Source organism: Mustelus asterias, unplaced genomic scaffold (genome assembly GCF_964213995.1).
Source record: "Mustelus asterias unplaced genomic scaffold, sMusAst1.hap1.1 HAP1_SCAFFOLD_1379, whole genome shotgun sequence".
Classification (NCBI taxonomy): domain Eukaryota; kingdom Metazoa; phylum Chordata; class Chondrichthyes; order Carcharhiniformes; family Triakidae; genus Mustelus; species Mustelus asterias.
In genome coordinates this window covers 1-20,701 of record NW_027591324.1, presented here as the reverse complement: position 1 = coordinate 20,701, position 20,701 = coordinate 1, and the positions used below count along the sequence as shown (strand labels likewise).

The window sequence follows — 20,701 nt, the reverse complement described above, 5'->3', positions numbered from 1 at the left end:
CAAGTTAAAACGTCACAAGTTGGAATGGATTTTCTCACAGGGACAATGTTATAAATTGTTCCTGACCAAAGGGGTGATGCACTATTTTACTGCACTTGCCCATGATAGAACTGGCGCGGTTCAGACGGTTGTTTCCTTTCCATCACCTGTGACTGTGACACTGAACTGAGTTATAAAATCATCACTTATTTGTTGTTTTGTAAATTTGCTTCACTCCCAATGTTTTCTCAGATGCACTGTATTTATTAACAGAGTTGAGGAGAAACTACTTCTCCCAAAGGGTTATGAATCTGTGGAATTTGCTACCCCAAAGTGCAGTGGATGCTGCAACAGTGAGTAAATTTGAGGAGTTAGACAGATTTTTAATTGGTAATGGGTTGAAGGGTTATGGGGAAAAGGCAGGAAGATGGGCATGAGGAGCATATCAGTCATGATCAAATGGCGGAGTGGACTCGATGGGCCGATTTGCCTAATTCTGCTCCTATATCTTATGAACTTAAGGACTTGAGTGATACGTAAGCATGAACTTTTCAAAAACATGCATCCAACCCACCAGTTTCTGCTGAGTCAATTAATTTTGAACTGGGACTTTTATCACTTTAAAGTTCGAGAGATCTTGCTTCAGCAAAAACATCATATTTCCCAAGATTTAACAGTGCTTGCACTTTCAAAGACACGCCTATATCCGAGAAGCAATTTGCCCCAAGATGGAACATAAAGGAACACCACAGTTGGTAAAGAACAACTGTTCACTGGTGTGGTGTTGTAAAGTCAAAATTGGCATTGTAAATGTCGAAACAGGGGACAGGACATTCTGGCTGCTCGTGCCGGTGGGATCTTCCGGTCCCACTGATGGCGTGGGTTTCACGGCAATGAGGGGTGCAGTCAACAGGAAACTCTGTCGACAACAGAACCAGGAGATCCCACTGCTGGTCAAGGGAAGGCTGCTTCATGCTGCTGTGAAACACTTGGTGGGTTGGGCAGTAAATCCCACCCACGGTGTCAATTTATAAATGTCGGACGTGCCGCTCATTGTAACTCGAACATTGTGAAGTTGAGGACTGTCTGCAAGCTTCAAGAGTTAAATTTTTAGGTACTATAAGTAGAATATACCTTTCTTTGCCCTTTTCGTCCATTGTTTGATCCTGAATAAGGTCTCGGCGTGTCCTTTCTTTGGAGGTAGCAACAACAGAAGACTGCAACGCTGGCTGTAAAAAAGTGAAAAGTATTAATTTCACTTCAGCACAAATTTGTGGCTACCATCCACTGGTAGATGCCAATACACATTGGAGACAGCACCACCTCAGAGTGATTGCCCTTGGGCTATTCAATAATGGAGGCATTCAGTGGAACCTAATCCAGTTCTTACCCAACGTCTAAAATCTACTTCCTATTAGGAAAAACCGTAGTGTCTAGATTTCCATCACTGCAGTGAACAGTTAATTCAGTAAAAATCTGGGAATATTCTGGGCTGTGATGTTGCAGTTTCACATATGGCAGTGCATTTAGCAACTAAATCAGAAGAAAATGTAACATTTTATCTTGTAACTATGCAATACCTTTTTTGTATCTTCATCATCCTCTGCGTCGCTGTCTTGACGTGACTCTCTCCTAGACCGACGATCTCCCAGCCTATTAAAAATTAGACCACCAATCAGACTCAAATATAGTAAATCCTGATGAGTGAAATCCCAGAGGATCTGCCCAGAAATTTGTTAGAAGCAGAACTTCATGATAGCCAAGGCAGTTGCATTTTCACATGAATGAATCTCAATGCAATCCAATATGCCCAGAAATGCAATTTACTTCAAAAACGACTGTTTTCATATGGCATTTGACTCCCGGTAAAGTATTAAATGAGAAAACTTGTTTATTCAATTTATTCCCACCTTACAGTGGCTTGACCTTGTTAATGGCTCGGGCTTAATATTCAAAAGTGTTAAGAGACTTAGAAAATAGGAGTAGACCATTTGACCCTTCAAGCCTGCTTTGCCATTCAACATGATCATAGCTGATCATGTAACTCAGTGACCTGTTCCTGCTTTCCCCCATATCATAAGAACATAAGAACTAGGAGCAGGAGTAGGCCATCTGGCCCCTCGAGCCTGCTCCGCCATTCAATAAGATCATGGTTGATCTTTTCATGGACTCAGCTCCACTTACCCGCCCACTCACCATAATTCTTTTGCTGTTAAAAAATTTATCTGTCCTTGCCTTAAAAACATTCAATGAGGTAGCCTCAAAGGCTTCACTGGGCAGGGAATTCCAGATTTACAACCCCTTCTGTGAAGAAGTTCCTCCTCAACTGCTCCCCCTTATTTTGAGGCCATGCCCCCTAGTTCTAGTTTCACCCGCCAGTGGAAACAACTTCCCTGCTTTTATCTATCTATTCCCTTCATAATCTTATGTTTCTATAAGATCTCCCCTCATTCTTCTGAATTCCAATGAGTATAGCCCCAGTCTACTCAATCTCTCCTCATAAGCCAACCCCCTCAACTCTGGAATCAACCTAGTGAATCTCCTCTGCACCCCCTCCAGTGCCAGTATATCCTTTCTCAAGTAAGGAGACCAAAACTGTACACAGTACTCCAGGTATGGCCTCACCAGCACCTTATACAGCTGCAACATAACCTCGCTTTTTAAAACTCCATCCTTCTAGCAATGAAGGACAAAATTCCATTTGCCTTCTTAATTACCTGTTGCACCTGCAAACCAACTCCTTGTGATTCTTGCACAAGGACACCCAGGTCCCTCTGCACAGCAGCATGCTGCAATTTTTTACCATTTAAATAATCGGTCATTTTGCTGTTATTCCTAACAAAATGGATGACCTCTCATTTACCAATATTGTACTACATCTGCCAGACACTTGCCCACTCACTTAAACTATCTATATCTCTTTGCAGACTTCCAACGTCCTCTGCACACTTTGCTTTGCCACTCATCTTAGTGTCATCTGCGAATTTTGACACACTACACTTGGTCCCCAACTCCAAATCATCGATGTAAATCGTGAACAATTGCGGTCCCAACACTGATCCGAGACACACCACTAGTCATTGATCGCCAACCAGAAAAACACCCATTCACCCCACTTTTTGCTTTCTGTTAGTTAACCCAATCCTCTATCCATGCTAATACATTACCCGTAACACAGTGCATCTTTATCTTATGTAGCAGTCTTTGGTGCGGCACCATGTCAAATGCCTTCTGAAAATCCAGATACACCACATCCACAGGTTCCCCATTGTCCACTGCGCATTTAATGTTCTCAAAGAATTCCACCAAATTAGTCAAACATGACCTGCCCTTCATGAACCCATGCTGCGTCTTACCAATGGGACTATTTATATCCAGATGTCTCACTATTTCTTCCTTGATGATAGATTTTCCCTACTATAAAAGTTAAGCTAACCGGCCTATAGTTAATGAGATATTAAAGAGTTAATGTCCACTGTAGAGGGCAAGGTGCACTATTGGGCTTGCAAGAACGGCAGAAAAACAGCTCATGGGAGCAAACTGACAAAACAAGATAACCACAGGCTCCAGCTTGCTGGGCACAGTTGGGATGCGAGTTTAGCTAAGTACGTGACAAAGTTCTCTTTTGCACTAACAGATAGCGTATCTTAAAGACATTATGCTTATGTTCTGATGAATAGGGGCTGTTACTTGTAAATGCATATTTGAATAGAATGTTCTTTCTTATGCAGCAATTCCTGTAACTACTCGTTTTTGATTGAATCGGGTGATGTGTGCTTAAGTCTCGTTTGAAATCACATCTACCTGATGCAATAGTAAAACTGTATAAAAGGGGTCAGCCTTGTTACTCCGCGCGCTTTTTGCTAACTGACTTCCAGCACTGAGTGGAAGTTAAGTAGCAACGGTTAGCCAGCCTACATATGTAGGACAAATAAAGAACTTTGATTCTGACAACGGTTGGTGTTTGCCTTTGTATCAAGGACGGAACAGTCTCGTGAAAAACGGACACAACATTACCCGCCTTTTGTCTATGTCCTTTTTAAAACAGTGGCGTCTCATTTGCTGTTTTCCAATCTGCGGGAACCACCCTAGAGTCCAGCGAATTCTGGTAAATTACCATTAGTGCATTTGCTTTTCCCCCCGCCATCTCTTTTAGTACCTTGGGATGCACTCCATCAGGGCCAGGAGACTTATCTACCTTGAGCCCCATTAGCTTGCCCAAGACTACCTCTTTCATGATAATGATAGTTTCTAGGTCCTCATCTGCCATAGCCTTCCTGTTATCAATTTTTGGCATGTGATTTGTGTCTTCCACTGTGAAGACCGGCAAAATTTCTATTCAATGCCTCAGCCATTTTCTCATTTCCAGTTATTACATCCCCCTTCGCATCCTCTAAAGGACCAATGTTTACTTTAGCCACTCTTATTTTATTTGTAGAAACTTTTGCTATCTGTTTTTATATTCTGAGCTAGTTTACTCTCATGATCCATCTTACTTTTCTTTATTGCTTTTCTCGTGGCTTTCTTTTCATCCCTATAGCCCCAAGAGCTATATGCAACTCCTTGAAAACATGCAATGTTTGGCCTCGGCTGCTTGCTGTGGCAGCAAATTCCACTGGCTCACTTGAAATTTCTCCTTTAGTTTCGTCATCTAAATCATCAATATATATTGTGAATAGCTGGGGTCCTAGCACTGATTACTGCAGTACCAACTGCCGGCCATTTGGAACAAAAATACTCGTTTATTCCTATAGTTTCCAGTCTGCCAACCAGTTTGCTATCCATCTCAATACATTACCCCTAATCCCATGCACTATTTTACACACTACTCCCTTATGTGGAACTTTTGTCAAAAGCCTTCTGAAAGTCCAATAAACCACATCCACTGGCATCCCCTCGTCAACTTGAAGAATTTCAGTAGATTTGTCAAGCATATTTCTCTTTCATAAATCCACGCTGACTCTGTCCAATCCTGCCACTGTTTTCCAAGTGTTCTGCTGTTAAATCTTTTATAATGAACTCTAGCATTTTCCCCACTACCAATGTCATTCCGTTTTCTCTCTACCTCCCTTTTTAAATAGTGGGGCTACATTAGCTACCCTCCAATTTGTAGGATCTCCATCCAGTCCATCTTGACCAACTTGCACCTCATACCATCATAGTTTTCTTTATTTAGATTCAGGACCATAGTCTCAGAATCAACTACATCATTCTCCATCTTGATGAAGAATTGTATCACATTTATTTTATGGCCGCTCATTCCCAAGGGGCCTCGCACAACCAGATTGCCAATTATTTCTTTCAGTCTAGAATTGCCTGTTCTTTAGTTGGTCCCTCAAAGTATTGATCCAGAAAACCACAATGTACACACTCCAGGAATTCCACCTCTCCAGTATTGTTACTAATTTGATAAGCCAAATCTCCATGCAGATTAAAGTTACCCATAATTACAGATGTTCCTTTATTGCTAATTTCCCATTAAAATGACATTCCCAACATCAGCACAATGGGGGTCTATATACACCATCCACTAATATTTTTGCCCCTTGGTGTTTCTCAGCTCCATCCTTAGATATTCCACACAGTCGGAGCTAATATCCTTGCACATTATTGCTTTAGTTTCCTCTTTAACCAGCAATGCAACCTCACCAGCCTTTTCTTTGTCTGTCCTTCCGAAATACCGAATACCCCTGAACGTTCAGTTCCCATCCCTGGTCACCCTGCAGCCATGTAGTCATAATCCAACTATATCATACCTGTTTACATCTATTTGCGTGATTAATTCATCTACTTTATTGCAAATGCTCCATGCACTAATGCATATAGCCTTAAGGCTTGTCTTTTTAACATTCCTTGTCCTGTTCCCATTGTTTTTACTGTGGCCCTTGATTTCTCTGCCTATCACTTTACTTATTTCCCTTTGTCTTTTGTTCATATCCTTTTGCTTTTTGTTCTTATCCTTGTTTCCCTCTATTCTGACAGCTTTTATAGCTTCCATTCACCAGCCATTTTAGTTTAATCCCTCCCCAAACACTCTAGCAAATAGTCCCCCTAGGACATCAGTCCTGGTCCTGCCCAGGTATTACTCATCTAGTTTGTACTGGTCTCACCTCCCCCACAATCACTTTCAATTCCCCACGAATCTGAAACCCTCTCCCATCTCTTCAGCCACATATTCATCGGACATATCCTGCTACATCTGCTCTGACTAGCACGTAGTACTGGTAGTAATCTTGAGATCTCTCCAGCTTTTGAGGTCCTACTTTTCAACTTATTTCCTAACTCTCTAGATTCTGCTTTTAGGACCTCATCCTTTTTTAAACTTATGTCATTTGTACCAACGTGTTACATGACCACAGTTCACCCTCCCCTGCCAGAATGCGCTGTAACACCCTTGACCCTAGCACCAGGGAGGCAACGAGAGAGTCTCGTTTGCGGCCACAGAAATTCCCATTTATTCCTTTATGACTATTACATGCCACACTTTTTGCCCCTCCCCTGTGCAGTAGAGCCAACCATGATGTAACAGATTTGGCTGTTGCTACTTTCCCAAGGCCATTCCTCTCAACAGTATCCAAAGTGGTATAACTGTTTTGCAGGGGAGTGGCCATAGGAGATTCCTGCACTGCCTGCCTAGTTCTCTTACTTTGCCTGGTGGTCACCCACTCCGTTCCTGTCTGTGGAGTCCTAGCCTACGATGGGGCCACCACTGTATGTGCTAGCCACAATCTCTGCCCCACGGATGCTCCAGTATCCAGAACCACTGCTTCAGCTCCGAAATCCAGGCTTCCAGGAGCTGCAGTTGGAGACACTTCCTGCGCATATGCTGGCCCTGGGTACTGGAAATGCTCCCGGCTTCTTACACAGAGCAGGAGGCTCTACAATTAGAGAAGAGTTAGCTCTGGAAAAACAGTGTGCTGTTTTTGGATGTGGACATCAGGTCATCAATGCAGTCAAGCATATTTACTTTGCTGCAGTTTCAAATCCCGGAACATCTTACTCTCTTTACAGCATTGGCCAGGGAAACAAGCCATGTTTCACTTTAAACATGAAAGAGTGGTCTGACAAAATATGGTAAAACAGTCTCGCTTCATCTGCACTAAAAATGTCTTGTAGTGCATACTCATTCAAGACATAGACCAGACTATTTTAGAGCCAATCATTTGTTATTGCTGTCATAACCACTGCACTCTCAAGAAAAGGATCTGTCTCCTGTCAAAATGCTTCCAAATTTCCAGTGAACATTTAGTGGAACCTAGACACAAACTACTCGAGTCTGGTCTGATCAGAAGTTTGATGTCGACATAGTGGGCCTGAATTTGCAAGATCAGATGCAAGACTGTGTATGCCTACTGCACAGTGAGAAATTTAGTAGACTATACAAGTTAGAAACCAGCTGAGTTAAAAATACAGAATTTAGTATTAATGCCTTGAAACTGTCTTCAGTTATGTAACCTTAAGTCTAATTATGATGGCAGCATGGAACAGATATATTATGCAGGACTCTGGAAACTATGAATGTAGGGCAGCTTAAGTAGTCTCCAGATATACTTGCTCAAAAGGGAAAGTTATTCCATTTAAGGAAGTATTGAAGATATTGCTGGAGTACAGATTTGGGCAACAAGAAATGTTGGAATTAATGCTGAAAACTCTGATCAATACACAATACAGAATTACAAGAACTCCAGGGTGCCGTGGAACAACTGTTCACCTGGGACAAGCTGGACAAAGAGAGAGAGCATCAAGTGTAATAATACTGAATTTGGATGTGCAAAATTGAGGATTATACAGACACTTCAGAAACCATAAATTGGGTGCTACTTTCCAGGTGCCACAGCAAGAGACAAAACAGATCAGGGATAGAAGCTCAAGGAGAAACGGATGAGCCATACGCCTTGGTTCATTTGGGTGATACAGTGGTTAGTGCTGCTGCTTCACAGCGCCAGGGCCCTGGGTTCGATTCCCGGCTTGGGTCACTGTCTGTGTGGAGTCTGCAACTTCTCCCCGTATCTGTGTGGGTTTTCTCTGGGTGCTCTGGTTTCCTCCCACAGTCCAAAGATGTGTGAGTTAGGTGGATTGGCCATGTTAAATTGAAACTTAGCGTCAGGAGGACTAGCTAGGCTAAATGCATAGGGTTATGGGGATAGGGCCTGGGTGGGATTGTGGTCAGTGCAGACTTGATGGGCCGAAAGACCGCCTCCTGCATTGTAGGGTTCCATGATTTCGACATTAATGATGTGAGGGGAGGAAAAGATCTCAGTTTCAGTTCTTGCAGAGAATTTCAGGAAGTAGGATTTGTCGGGCCTCAAAAAAGTAGTTTCATGTTTCACGACTAAGTGCCACAGGCTACCCAGTGGAACAGCTATACTGTGAAGGTAAAAGGGTGATTCGGGGCTTCCTGGACAGAAAGTTTGATTCACTGGTGTTGGGAGCAGCTGTGGACAGAATAAGTAATGATGGAACAGGCTACACTCGAGAAGAACTGGACCAATATTCTTGTGAAGAAGTTAACTGCAGTTTGGGGAAAGCCAAGCTAATGTGGCAGGAGGAGTGTAAAGCAAGAACAGATTGTTCAGAAGGAAAAATAAGCTTAGTTACATAGAGCGCAATAGCGATTATAGTACATTAATCAAAGACCTGAACTAACAATCCACAGAATGCAAGTTCAATCCCACCGTAGCAGATTGGGAATTTAAATTAAGTTTTAAAATCTGGAAACAGATCTAGTAGCACTCAGACCACGAATTTGTAATTTGTTTTAAAAACAAAAGGTTCACTTTGGGCGGCACAGCGCACAACACTGCTGCCTCAGTGCCAAGGACCCGGGTCACTGTCTGTGCGGAGTTTGCACATTCTCCCTATTGTCTGTGTGGGTTTCCTCTGGGTGCTCCGGTTTCCTCCCACAGTCCAAAGATGTGCGGGTTAGGTGGATTGGCCATCCTAAATTTACCCCAGTGTCAGGGGATTAGCAGGGTAAATATGTGGGATTAGGGCTTGGGTGGGATTGTGATCAGTACAGACTCGATGGGCCAAATGGTCTCCTCCTGCACTGCAGGGATGCTATGATTCTATTCTATGAAGGAAACTAACTTTCCTTACCCGGTTTGACCCTATACATAACTCAAGTCCTACACTCAGTTGACTCAACCGCCCTTTTGAAGTGCCCAATAAAAATGAAGAATTGTACAAAGGAAACAAGGGATGGACAATAAATGAGGCCATACTGGCTATGCCCATATCAAGAATATAATAGTAAATGGAGGCAGAATGGTTAAAAACACCAATACAAACAATAAAATTAAATGACAATGTGGAAAGATTAAAAGGAATCCATGTCAAAATGTACCTGCATAAATGGGAGAGTAGCGCTTTTAGTTAAAACAGAAAATTATGTAACGCAACAAAAATAGCTTCAACGGAATCAGGATTGACAAGAGGAGGTTAACATGTTCCAAGTGCAGACATTCAATAGCAATCAGACTGCAGGAAATGCCTTCTAGCAATTGGCGTCCAAGCCCAATAGTTTCCTCATCAGGTTATGTAATGGACATCCATATTCAGCACATACCCACATGCTGGATGAGGACCTGTGCAGTGCAGATTGTGATGTGCCACTAACTTTGATTTTTATTCAAATCAGATGTTGTGCATCACAAGCCACTTACTTAATCTGGATAGTCATAAAAGGGGGTTTGAAAAATAGTATGTTTACTATGATTCCCTTGTTCTAGAAATGCAAGTGCAACTGCAACACCTTTCCCGTTTGCTACAAATTAATCTCTGTCAGGTTTGCAAGTGGACTTACAAGAATCTTGTTCTCAAAGTGCCAAACAATGAAATGGATTTTTGGGATGTGTTTTGTAACAAAGTTAGAAACTTGACTTTATTAGGGATTTAGTTGAGGTAGTCCTACAAGAGGGTTTAATAAAGTTGATGTAGGTCACATGGAAATAAAGCAAGATTTGGTATATCTGAAGAAACATCATTTCTTCATTGTCATCTAGACAATGGCTTTAATAGCCATTATATTAAGGAACGATTTGCGAGGGCAAACAAAATAAGGGAATATATAATAAATGAAAAGGTAGTTACATAGAGGAACAGAGGAGCCTTGGAGTGCATGTCTGAAATCAGCAGTACAGGTATGTAAGATGATTACGGTGAATATAAGAGTAAGGAGGTTACAATGGAATTTAGTTAGCCCACAGCTCTGGTCATCTCATTATAGGAAAGATTTAAACAAGAGGGTAGAAGGGAAATTTATGAGGATGTTGCCAGGACTGGAGAACTTTAACAGTGATGAAAGATTGGATAGACTAGGATTGCTTTCTTCAATTGATATAAAGTATAGAGTGGATGGAAGGACACCAGTTTCTATCATGAATCAGTTGGTGGCATTCTCACCCGAGTCAAAAGGTCACTAGTCCCAATTGAGCACAAAACTAAAGCCTGAAAATCCAGTGAAGTAATAAGGGAGCGTTGCACTGTTTGAGGCATCTTACAGATGGAGACAGTTCGCTGGGGACCTGCCTGCCCATGGAACCATTTCAAAGAGCATGAATGGCATCCCTAGTGTCCTGACACACACTTGGAATACTGTGTACAGTTCTGGTCACCCTATTATAGAAATGATATAATTAAACTAGAAAGAATGCAGAAGAGATTTACTAGGATGCTACCAGGACTTGATAGTTTGAGTTATAAGGAGAGGCTGGATAGACTGGGACTTTTTTCCCTGGAGCGTGGGAGACTTACGGATGATCTTATAGAGGTCTATAAAATAATGAGGGCATAGATCAGCTAGAGAGTCAACATCTTTTCCCAAAGATAGGGGTGTCTAAAACTAGAGGGCATAGATTTAAGGTGAGAGGGGAGAGATATAAAAGGGTCCAGAGGGGCAATTTTCTTTCACACAGAGGGTAGAGTGTCTGGAACAAGCTGCCAGAGTAGTAGTAGAGGCAGGTACAATTTTGTCTTTTTAAAAGCATTTAGACAGTTACATGGGTAAGATGGGTATAGAGGGATATGGGCCAAATGTGGGCAATTGAGACGAAAAGGACGGCATGGGCAATGCTGTAAACCTCTGACTCTATGACCAACATTTATCCATCAAACATCACAAAAACTGATTATCTGGTCATTATCACATTGTTGCTTGTGAAAGTTCGCTGGGTGCAATTTAACTGCCATGTTTCCTACATTATGCCAGTGACTGCAATTCAATAAATACTTCATTAGCTGTAAAAACTTTGGGAAGGTTGATGGTCATAAAAAGGTACTATATGTATATAATGAGCAGCACAGTGGTTAGCACTGCTGCCTCAATGCCAGGGACCCTAATTTGATTCCACTTTGGATGAAGTTTGCATTTCTCCCCATGTCTGCATGGGTTTGCTCCAGGTGCTCTGGTTTCCTCACAGTCCAAAGATGTGCAGGTTAGGTGGATTGGCCTTGCCAAATTGCCCCTTAGTTTCCCAAAATGTGAAAATTAGGGGGATTAGCCATGGTAAATATGCAGGGTTACAGGGAGAGAGTCTGGGTAAGATGTCCTGGAGAGTTGGTGCAAACTCAATGGGCTGAATCGTCTCCTTCTGCAACCCCCCCCCACTCCCATAGTAGAGAGGTCAATAACTAGGGGCCATAGTTTTCAAGTGACTAGTGGAAGGATTAGGGGGAGTTGAGAAATCTTTTCATGCAGGATGGTGGGGCTCTGGAACTGGTTGCCTGAAACAGTGATATTATCTTTGAAAGTCACTTGAATATGCATTTCAGGTGCTGTAATCTACAACTATGGACCAAGGATGGCAGAGTGGGATTAGGCTGGATTACGTGATGTCTTCCTTCTGTGCTGTAAATTACTACAATGTTGTGAATATTACAATACAAACTGGAAAGCAAACTGTTAAAATGTCAAAAATAATATACATTGCTCAAGAGTAACTGAAGAATGGTGCCAATAACATCTGACTGATTTAATTGGTTTTTGCGTATGTTTTAGTTTGGGAAAGTTTGCTGTATTTTGCAAAGATGCCATCAGATTTGTTTCTGTGGGAAATTCAATCGAAGTTCAGGTTACTTTTCTTTCAAAGCTAAGATATTGTACAAACAAAAAGATCCTTTGCCTGAATTTATCTGAACATTTCTACTACAGCAAATTCATTCAAAAACAAAGGCACAATATCACCCCAAAAAACAATCAGCAGTCATTTTGAACTCTGCTGTTTGTGCAGTCACCTTCAAAAATAAATTCTTCCAAATACATTACACTTTAACCTAAAGATAACATACCTGCTGAGTGCCCCGTCCAAATCCCTTTGTTTAGCTGGGGGACCTCCTCCACCGTCAGAGAGTCCACGTCTAAAAAAAAGTAAAAGTTAGCTGAAGCAACTCATTTTCCAAATGTTGTTCGAGAAAATTCATGACAAACAAAAATTTTCAGGCCCCTCAGCATGCATTAGATGACATCTAAAATTACAAAATGCATCACAAAATCTAACAGCATCATAATCCAAAGTTAGAATTTTTCGCTTTCATTTTTACACAGAAATTAAAAACACATGCTTTAACTGTGGGGGGTGCAGAATGTAGCAAAAATTTGCAACTCATTGGTAACTCAACTTTGATAAACCTGAAAGGTAGATATGGAAGTGTGTAAAGAATTTCAATCTTACCGAAGTAATCCAATCCCACGCCCCCTACCTCCACCTGGACCTGCGATGGATAGCCGCCTAGCCTGGCCAGGCCTGTATTGAAAAATAAAATTCAGTTAACACATAAACAAGTCAATCTATCCAAAATAATATGGTGCAGTGTTAAGTACAATAAACAAATATTCTGGAAACGTGAATGTCTTTTGAAAATTCTTGCTAATGTCTACAATTAGTGATCTATGGAAGGGGATCTGATAGCCAGAGAATCACCACTCTGCTTTTCATTAGGAAACAAAAATTTAATGAGATGCACATTATTATATCCCCCCCCCAAAAAAGTTCAATTCTACCAGCATTCCACTGCAAAATAATATAGAATTCAAATGGCTGGTACAGTATACAAGGCAATACCATATAACTGCCCCTTACAAAGAACAGTACAGCACAGGAAACAGGCCCTTCGGCCCTCCAAGCCTGTGCCGCTCCTTGGTCCAACTAGACCAATCGTTTGTATCCCTCCATTCCCAGGCTGCTCATGTGACTATCCAGGTAAGTCTTAAACGATGTCAGCATGCCTGCCTCCACCACCCTACTTGGCAGCGCATTCCAGGCCCCCACCACCCTCTGTGTAAAAAACGTCCCTCTGATATCTGAGTTATACTTCGCCCCTCTCAGCTTGAGCCCGTGACCCCTCGTGATCGTCACCTCCGACCTGGGAAAAAGCTTCCCACTGTTCACCCTATCTATACCCTTCATAATCTTATACACCTCTATTAGATCTCCCCTCATTCTCCGTCTTTCCAAGGAGAACAACCCCAGTCTACCCAATCTCTCCTCATAGCTAAGACCCTCCATACCAGGCAACATCCTGGTAAACCTTCTCTGCACTCTCTCTAACGCCTCCACGTCCTTCTGGTAGTGCGGCGACCAGAACTGGACGCAGTACTCCAAATGTGGCCTAACCAGTGTTCTATACAGCTGCATCATCAGACTCCAGCTTTTATACTCTATACCCCGTCCTATAAAGGCAAGCATACCATATGCCTTCTTCACCACCTTCTCCACCTGTGTTGCCACCTTCAAGGATTTGTGGACTTGCACACCTAGGTCCCTCTGTGTTTCTAGTTCATAGTTGCATCCTTGCTTGACATATACCACAGTAAGAAGTTTAACAACACCAGGTTAAAGTCCAACAGGTTTATTTGGTAGCAAAAGCCACAAGCTTTCGGAGCCTTAAGCTCCTTCTTCAGGTGAGTGGGAATTCTGTTCACAAACAGGGCATATAAAGACACAAACTCAATTTACAATTCCCACTCACCTGAAGGAGCTTAAGGCTCCGAAAGTTTGTGGCTTTTGCTACCAAATAAACCTGTTGGACTTTAACCTGGTGTTGCTAAACTTCTTACTGTGTTTACCCCAGTCCAACGCCGGCATCTCCACATCATGACATATACCACACAGCATTAGGCGAGTGCAAAGCACGGGTTCACTGGAGGCTATTGCTGTGAGGCCAGACTTGATTGAACAAGATGTGGAGATGACGGCGTTGGACTGGGGTAAACACAGTAAGAAATCTCACAACACCAGGTTAAAGTCTTTAACCTGGTGTTGAGAGACTTCTTACTTGATTGAACAAGCCAGAGTCTGGAGCTGTTACATTCCATAGCAATTAACATATCAGTTCGTACTCATTACTTAAGACTCAAAGGCCTATTGTGTGAAGACAAAAGGTGAGGTTTCAAGCCTTCAGTGCCCTAAATTAGTTTAGGATTTTAAGTCATTTTCCTTCAAGTTATATAACAAGCCTTTGTATTGCTTTGGTTTCATAAGCTTAAGAAATAAGTTAATCAATTTTGTAGTTGTGTAGTTCTTTTGCTCTTATTACTTCTGAGCATGTATCAATTGAATGTATCCTGCTGTATTTTGTAAGTGTATCTTACTACCTCATCTGTGCACACTGATTGCCTTTATGCGCCGATTTAAACATGCTTTGCGTAGGAGTAAATTTGTAATTTCTGTATTAGTTTCAAGGTCGTGTGCCTTGTTGTACTCTTTTGCTATTTTTAATTAACTTGCACCAAGCGCTAATTCACTATTGAAATCCACAACAGAAAACGGTTCTTTCAGCCAAATATTGATTAAGTGCCTGTCTCAATAAGAATTCTACAAATGTCAATGAGGCATTCGGGACATTGAGCCCAGAAATTAGTTCGTTAACACCACACACTCATTTCAAAGAAGCAGACATAGGGGCTGTCGAAGGTACCCCGTTTTCTTAGTAGAAAGTCATAAAATTTAATGAAATAACAGAAAAACAGTAATAAAGTAAGGGGCCATTCAGGAGATAACAGGAAGTGACATCTGTAGATGACAGCTACCCTTAAAAAAATCAGAGACCAATCTTTTCTATTCTTTCACAGGATATGGGCCAGCATTTATTGCCCGTCCCTAATTGCCCTTGAATTGAGTGGCTTTCTAGGTCAAAGGGCATTTTTAAGAGAGTTAACCACACAACATTATAAGATAATGCGGGGGCTGGATAGGGTGGAGGCGGAGAGATTCTTTCCACTTAGTAAGGAAGTTAAAACTAGAGGACACAGCCTCAAAATAAAGGGGGGTCGGTTTAAGACAGAGTTGAGGAGGAACTTCTTCTCCCAGAGGGTGGTGAATCTCTGGAATTCTCTGCCCACTGAGGTGGTGGAGGCTACCTCGCTGAATATGTTTAAAGCGCGGATGGATGGATTCCTGATCGGTAAGGGAATTAAGGGTTATGAGGATCAGGCGGGTAAGTGGTACTGATCCACGTCAGATCAGCCATGATCTTATTGAATGGCGGGGCAGGCTCGAGGGGCTAGATGGCCTACTCCTGCTCCTATTTCTTATGTTCTTATGTTCTAACCACATTGCTGTGGATCTGGAGTCACATGTAGGCCAGACCAGGCAAGGATGGCAAATTTCCTTCCCTAACAGACATAGGTTTTTATGACAATCAAGGATAATTATGTGGTCAACATCATCACTTTTTAAAAATTTAGATCAAATTTCACCATCTGCTGTGATGGGATTCAAACTCAGGTCTCCAGAGCACGATCCCGAGTTTCTGGTTTATTAGTGCAGTGACAATACCACCACCTCACACACCACCTAGACCAGAGACTGATCATACGCCCAGTAACACCACTGATCGTGAGGACAGGCTATGTCTCTCAAAAGTACCAGTCTTCAGCAATAATGCACAGAGTTCGGAAACTAAGAGTGTTTTCCAGCCAGGAACAGGAGAACCACATGTCACCTTGCACCTATGCTGAATTGAGAAGCAAGAATCATGTTGAACCAGTAAAGTCATTTCTTAATTTTGCCAAGTATTACCGTTACTTAATAAATGGCTTCTGACATTACGTCACCAGATTGCATCTTATTGCATGTATGGTTAAAGTCTCAAAAGGATAAATTAAAATTGAGGGATTCAGATTTCAAGTATAATCCCAAAGATTTATCAGTCTTTTTCTTTTACCTCTGAGACCTTTTATACACTTGACCATTTCACCTTTCGCCATCAATGTTTCACAATTCACCTCCATTACATCCCCTCTTTTTGCCCTGATTTCTTCTAATAGGAGGAATGCAATAGGATCTGCTCTCTCTCACCTCTGGTCAGTTCCAAAATGGATCTTTGTCCAATTCAGCCCCATTATGTTGCTCAGCATAATCCCAAAGGATGAGGTTTGCTTTCATATAAATGCCAAATAATATCTTTACCTGTCCACCACCAAACTTCATGATTATCCTTGCAGTCCTTCATCACTTGCATATTAAAATTATGAACAAGCCAAAAGGCTTCTGAACTTAATACAAGTAAGCCACCTTGGTTATTTGATTTATCTTACATAATATCTATTCCTATGCAGCTCATTTTCATTATCCGCTTGTTCAGGCTGAACCTGATGCACGACTCTGTAGTCCATATGACATCTGTTGATTATCATTCCTAAGTCCACTTATCTTGGATTATTCAAAATGAAAATGAACTCAAAGTGATGTTGAGGTGAAATCTCATTCAGCAATGGGATTTCACCTCAACATCACTGTCTGTTCTTATATAGACTTCTGTTACTGAAATACTCATTTGGTGTTGATCAGCTCAACTTTGCCAACTCTTCCCAGTCACCATGTTCCATATTATGTAAACTTTAATTAAGCAATGATTCCATTATATAACTCCATCTCTGATTTTGAGACTGTGCAGCCATCATCCTAGTCCTCGCTGTTACAATAATCTCCACCCCCAGCAAATTCATTCAAAGAACAAATTAATCCCTTGAATGCAGTTGACAGATAAAAACATAATATTTACAAAATGTAAGCATATTTCAAGGAATATAACTACTGTCATAGGAGCATCAAGATTGATTCAACACAAAGCCATTTTTGAAACCACTACAGTTTTGGAGTGGGGAGTAGGAAAGGTATTTCATATTCAACAAGCTTCCTCTCCTTCCAAATTTTCAGGCTGGCCAGTGATCAAAGGACAGGTTGATTTTGTATCATTCTAGAATTATCTTAAACATGCAGCTACAAAAATCCAAGTTACAGCCATGCATTTTCTTAAACCAAGAGTATTAACTTGATGCACTCTGCAAACATCATTGGACATTTTCTGAAAGAAAAACAAATTAATGATCAAATTTCTCGGTGCCCTCGTTTATTGAAGTGAACAAACTTTTTCGTGCTGAAAGATTATGGCCTAGGTAGATAGCATTGTCCCGAAATTTGACAAGTAATTCCGAAACCACCTCAATTATTGAAATTATGTTTTTCTTGTAACCCTGCGAATTGATTCTGTGGCGGGGTATGAGAGGGAAGTACAGTGACGCGGGAATCTGTTGTTACCGCGAAAAAAGGTGAAAGGGAGATTCTCCCTCAGACAAATGAAATGAGAGCCCTTTTATATGCTTCAGTCATCCCAATTTTATTTCGAGAATTGAAGCATATCACTGAAGGAAGGAGGGCTTCACGCCGTTAAACAGAGAGGCTGATCGGCGTCCAGCGGCCAGTCCCGCGGGCGGCCTGACCGGGTGCGGGGCAGGAGAGGTGGCTGGCTGGGCCCCAAATTGCCTGGGGCGGGGCTGGAAGAGATGCATGGGCGAGTGAGTGGGATCCGGTCGGGATTAATTGTGGGGGGGCCCCGGGGGCTCTCTCTCTCGCCCCTTCCATTTCCAGTGAGGAGCCACGGGGGTAAGCCCGGGCCCGGGCCCGGCCACCTGGCGGGACTGTGTTGCGTGTATTATGCGTGTGGAGAATCCCGCGGGGCCGCACTGGCCAAAGCCGGGGTACCGAGGCCTGAAAGACGATCACCTGAGGTCGTTCGGATCGCGGCCCGTCAATTTCCGAATGCTCTCATCCACATTCTTCAAACTTTCCTTGGCTTTCTCCAGTTGGTCCTGCAAACTTCTCACCGCCACCGCCATCTTGCCCCTCGCCGCCGTGCGCACTGGACGCTGGGAACAGGCCAGGCCCCGCCCCCTTCGCTATGTCACCTGATCCCAACCCCCCCCCCCCCCCCCCCCCACGTGACGTTACAATGATAGACAAGGGGCCTCAACCAGGAGAACCTGTTCAAGATGCACTGTGCTAGTGGCTCTGAGCAACAGGGAGTGAGTGCCCTATACACATGTGTCACTTTCACATGGGAGCTTTGACGTTCTGCACTATTTCTGGAATGGAATAATATTAACATTATCCATTTTTGGAATTTCTGCTGTGGGTGAATATGCTTTGGAAAATTTGACAAAGGTAGAATAGAACACAGAGATGCACGGGTAGAATGGTGGCACAGTGGTTAACACTGCTGCCTCACTACACCAGGGACCTAGGTTTGATTCCCAGCTTGGGTCACTGTCTGTGTGGAGTCTGCGCACGTTCTTCCTGTGTCTCTGTGGGTTCCCTGCGGGTGCTCCGCTTTCCTCCCACAGTCCAAAGATGTGTGGGTTAAGTGCATTGGCTATGCTAAATTCACTTTCAGTGTAACCGAACAGGTTAAAAATAGGGGATTTTCGCAGTAACTTTATTGCAGTGTTAATGAAAGTCCACTTGTGACACTAATAAATAAACTTCAAAATGATCAGTCCTAAAAGATTTACTTAGTATCCTTAGACTATGACCAAAAGAGAAAATGCTGGAAAACCTCAGCAGGTCTGGCAGGCATCTGTAAGGAGAGAAAAGAGCTGACATTTTGAGTCAAAGCATTGACTCAAAAGCTTTGACAAAGCTATGATCATAGAACCCCTGTACTGCAGAAGGAGGCCATTCAGCCCATCAGGTTTGCACCTACTCTCTGACAGAGTATCTTACCCAGGCCCTCTCCTCTGCCCTATCGTAGGGGAGGCGATGGCCTAGTGGTATTATCGTTGGACTATTAATCCAGAAACTCAGCTAATGTTCTGGGGATGCGGGTTTGAATCCCGCCATGGCAGATGGTGGAATTTCATAGAATCCCTACAGTACAGAAAGAGGCATTCGGCCCATCGAGTCTGCACCGACCACAATCCCACCCAGACCCTACCCCCATATCCCTACATATTTTACCCACTAATCCCTCTAACCTACGCATCTCAGGACACTAAGGGCAATTTTTTTTTAGCATGACCAATCAACCTAACCTGCACATCTTTGGACTGTGGGAGGAAACCGGAGCACCCGGAGGAAATCTACGCAGACATGAGGAGAATGTGCAAACTCCTCACAGACAGTGACCCAAGCCGGGAATCGAACCCAGGTCCCTGAAGCTGTGAAGCAGCAGTGCTAACCACTGTGCTACCGTGGTTGAAATCAATAAAAGACTACCTGGACTTAAGAATCTACTGATGACCGTGAAACCATTGTTGATTGTCAGAAAAGCCCATCTGGTTCACTATTGTCCCAAAGAACAAAGAACAATGCAGCACAGGAACAGGCCCTTCGGCCCTCCAAGCCCGTGCCACTCCCTGGTCCAAACTAGACCATTCTTTTGTATCCCTCCATTCCCACTCCGTTCATATGGCTATCTAGATAAGTCTTAAATGTTCCCAGTGTGTCCGCCTCCACCACCTTGCCTGGCAGCGCATTCCAGGCCCCCACCACCCTCTGTGTAAAATATGTCCTTCTGATATCTGTGTTAAACCTCCGCCCCATCACCTTGAACCCACGACCCCTCGTGAACGTCACCACCGACCTGGGGAAAAGCTTCCCACCGTTCACCCTATCTATGCCTTTCATAATTTTATACACCTCTATTAAGTCTCCCCTCATCCTCCGTCTTTCCAGGGAGAACAACCCCAGTTTACCCAATCTCTCCTCATAACTAAGTCCCTCCATACCAGGCAACATCCTGGTAAACCTCCTCTGTACTCTCTCCAAAGGCCTCCACGTCCTTCTGGTAGTGTGGCGACCAGAACTGGACGCAGTATTCCAAATGCGGCCGAACCAACGTTCTATACATCTGCAACATCAGACCCCAACTTTTATACTCTATGCCCCGTCCTATAAAGGCAAGCATGCCATATGCCTTCTTCACCACCTTCTCCACCTGTGACGTCACCTTCAATGATCTGTGGACTTGCACACCCAGGTCCCTCTGCGTATCTACACCCTTTATGGTTCTGCCATTTATCGTATAGCTCCTCCCTACATTATTTCTACCAAAATGCATCACTTCGCATTTCGGGAAGGAAATGCATCACTTCGCCTTTAGGGAAGGAAACCTGCTGTCCTTACGTGGCCTGGTCAACATGTGACTCCAGAACCACAGCAATGTGGTTGACTCACAACTGTCCCTCCAAGGACAACTAAGGAAGGGCAATAAATGCTGGCTAGCCAGCGACACCCATATTCCTCGAATGAATAATAAAAATAACCTGAAACATTAACCATGGCTAATTCACCTAACCTCCACATCTTGGGACACTAAGGGCAATCTTGCATGGCCAATCAACCTAACCTAATGATGATGGGGCTAGATAGAATGGTTAGGGAGGATCTGTTTCCTTCAGCAGATAGATCAATAATGGGCAATAAATACTGGCCAGGCAGCAATG

The 20,701-nt window shown here is 42.9% G+C and overlaps 1 protein-coding gene across 1 annotated transcript in view; it reads right to left on the bottom strand.

Moving 5' to 3' along the window:
* Positions 1 to 18,174, bottom strand: part of pnn (pinin, desmosome associated protein) — a 29,063-nt gene extending 10,889 nt beyond the window's left edge. Inside the window, exons 1-5 of the mRNA XM_078206246.1 lie at positions 17,985 to 18,174; positions 12,651 to 12,722; positions 12,268 to 12,336; positions 1,560 to 1,632; positions 1,114 to 1,208 (exon numbers count right to left, since the gene is read on the bottom strand). Coding sequence (XP_078062372.1) covers positions 1,114 to 1,208; positions 1,560 to 1,632; positions 12,268 to 12,336; positions 12,651 to 12,722; positions 17,985 to 18,097 — 422 coding nt within the window. The 5' untranslated portion in view covers positions 18,098 to 18,174. The remainder of the gene's footprint in view (positions 1 to 1,113; positions 1,209 to 1,559; positions 1,633 to 12,267; positions 12,337 to 12,650; positions 12,723 to 17,984) is intronic.
* Positions 18,175 to 20,701: the final 2,527 nt, after the last annotated feature.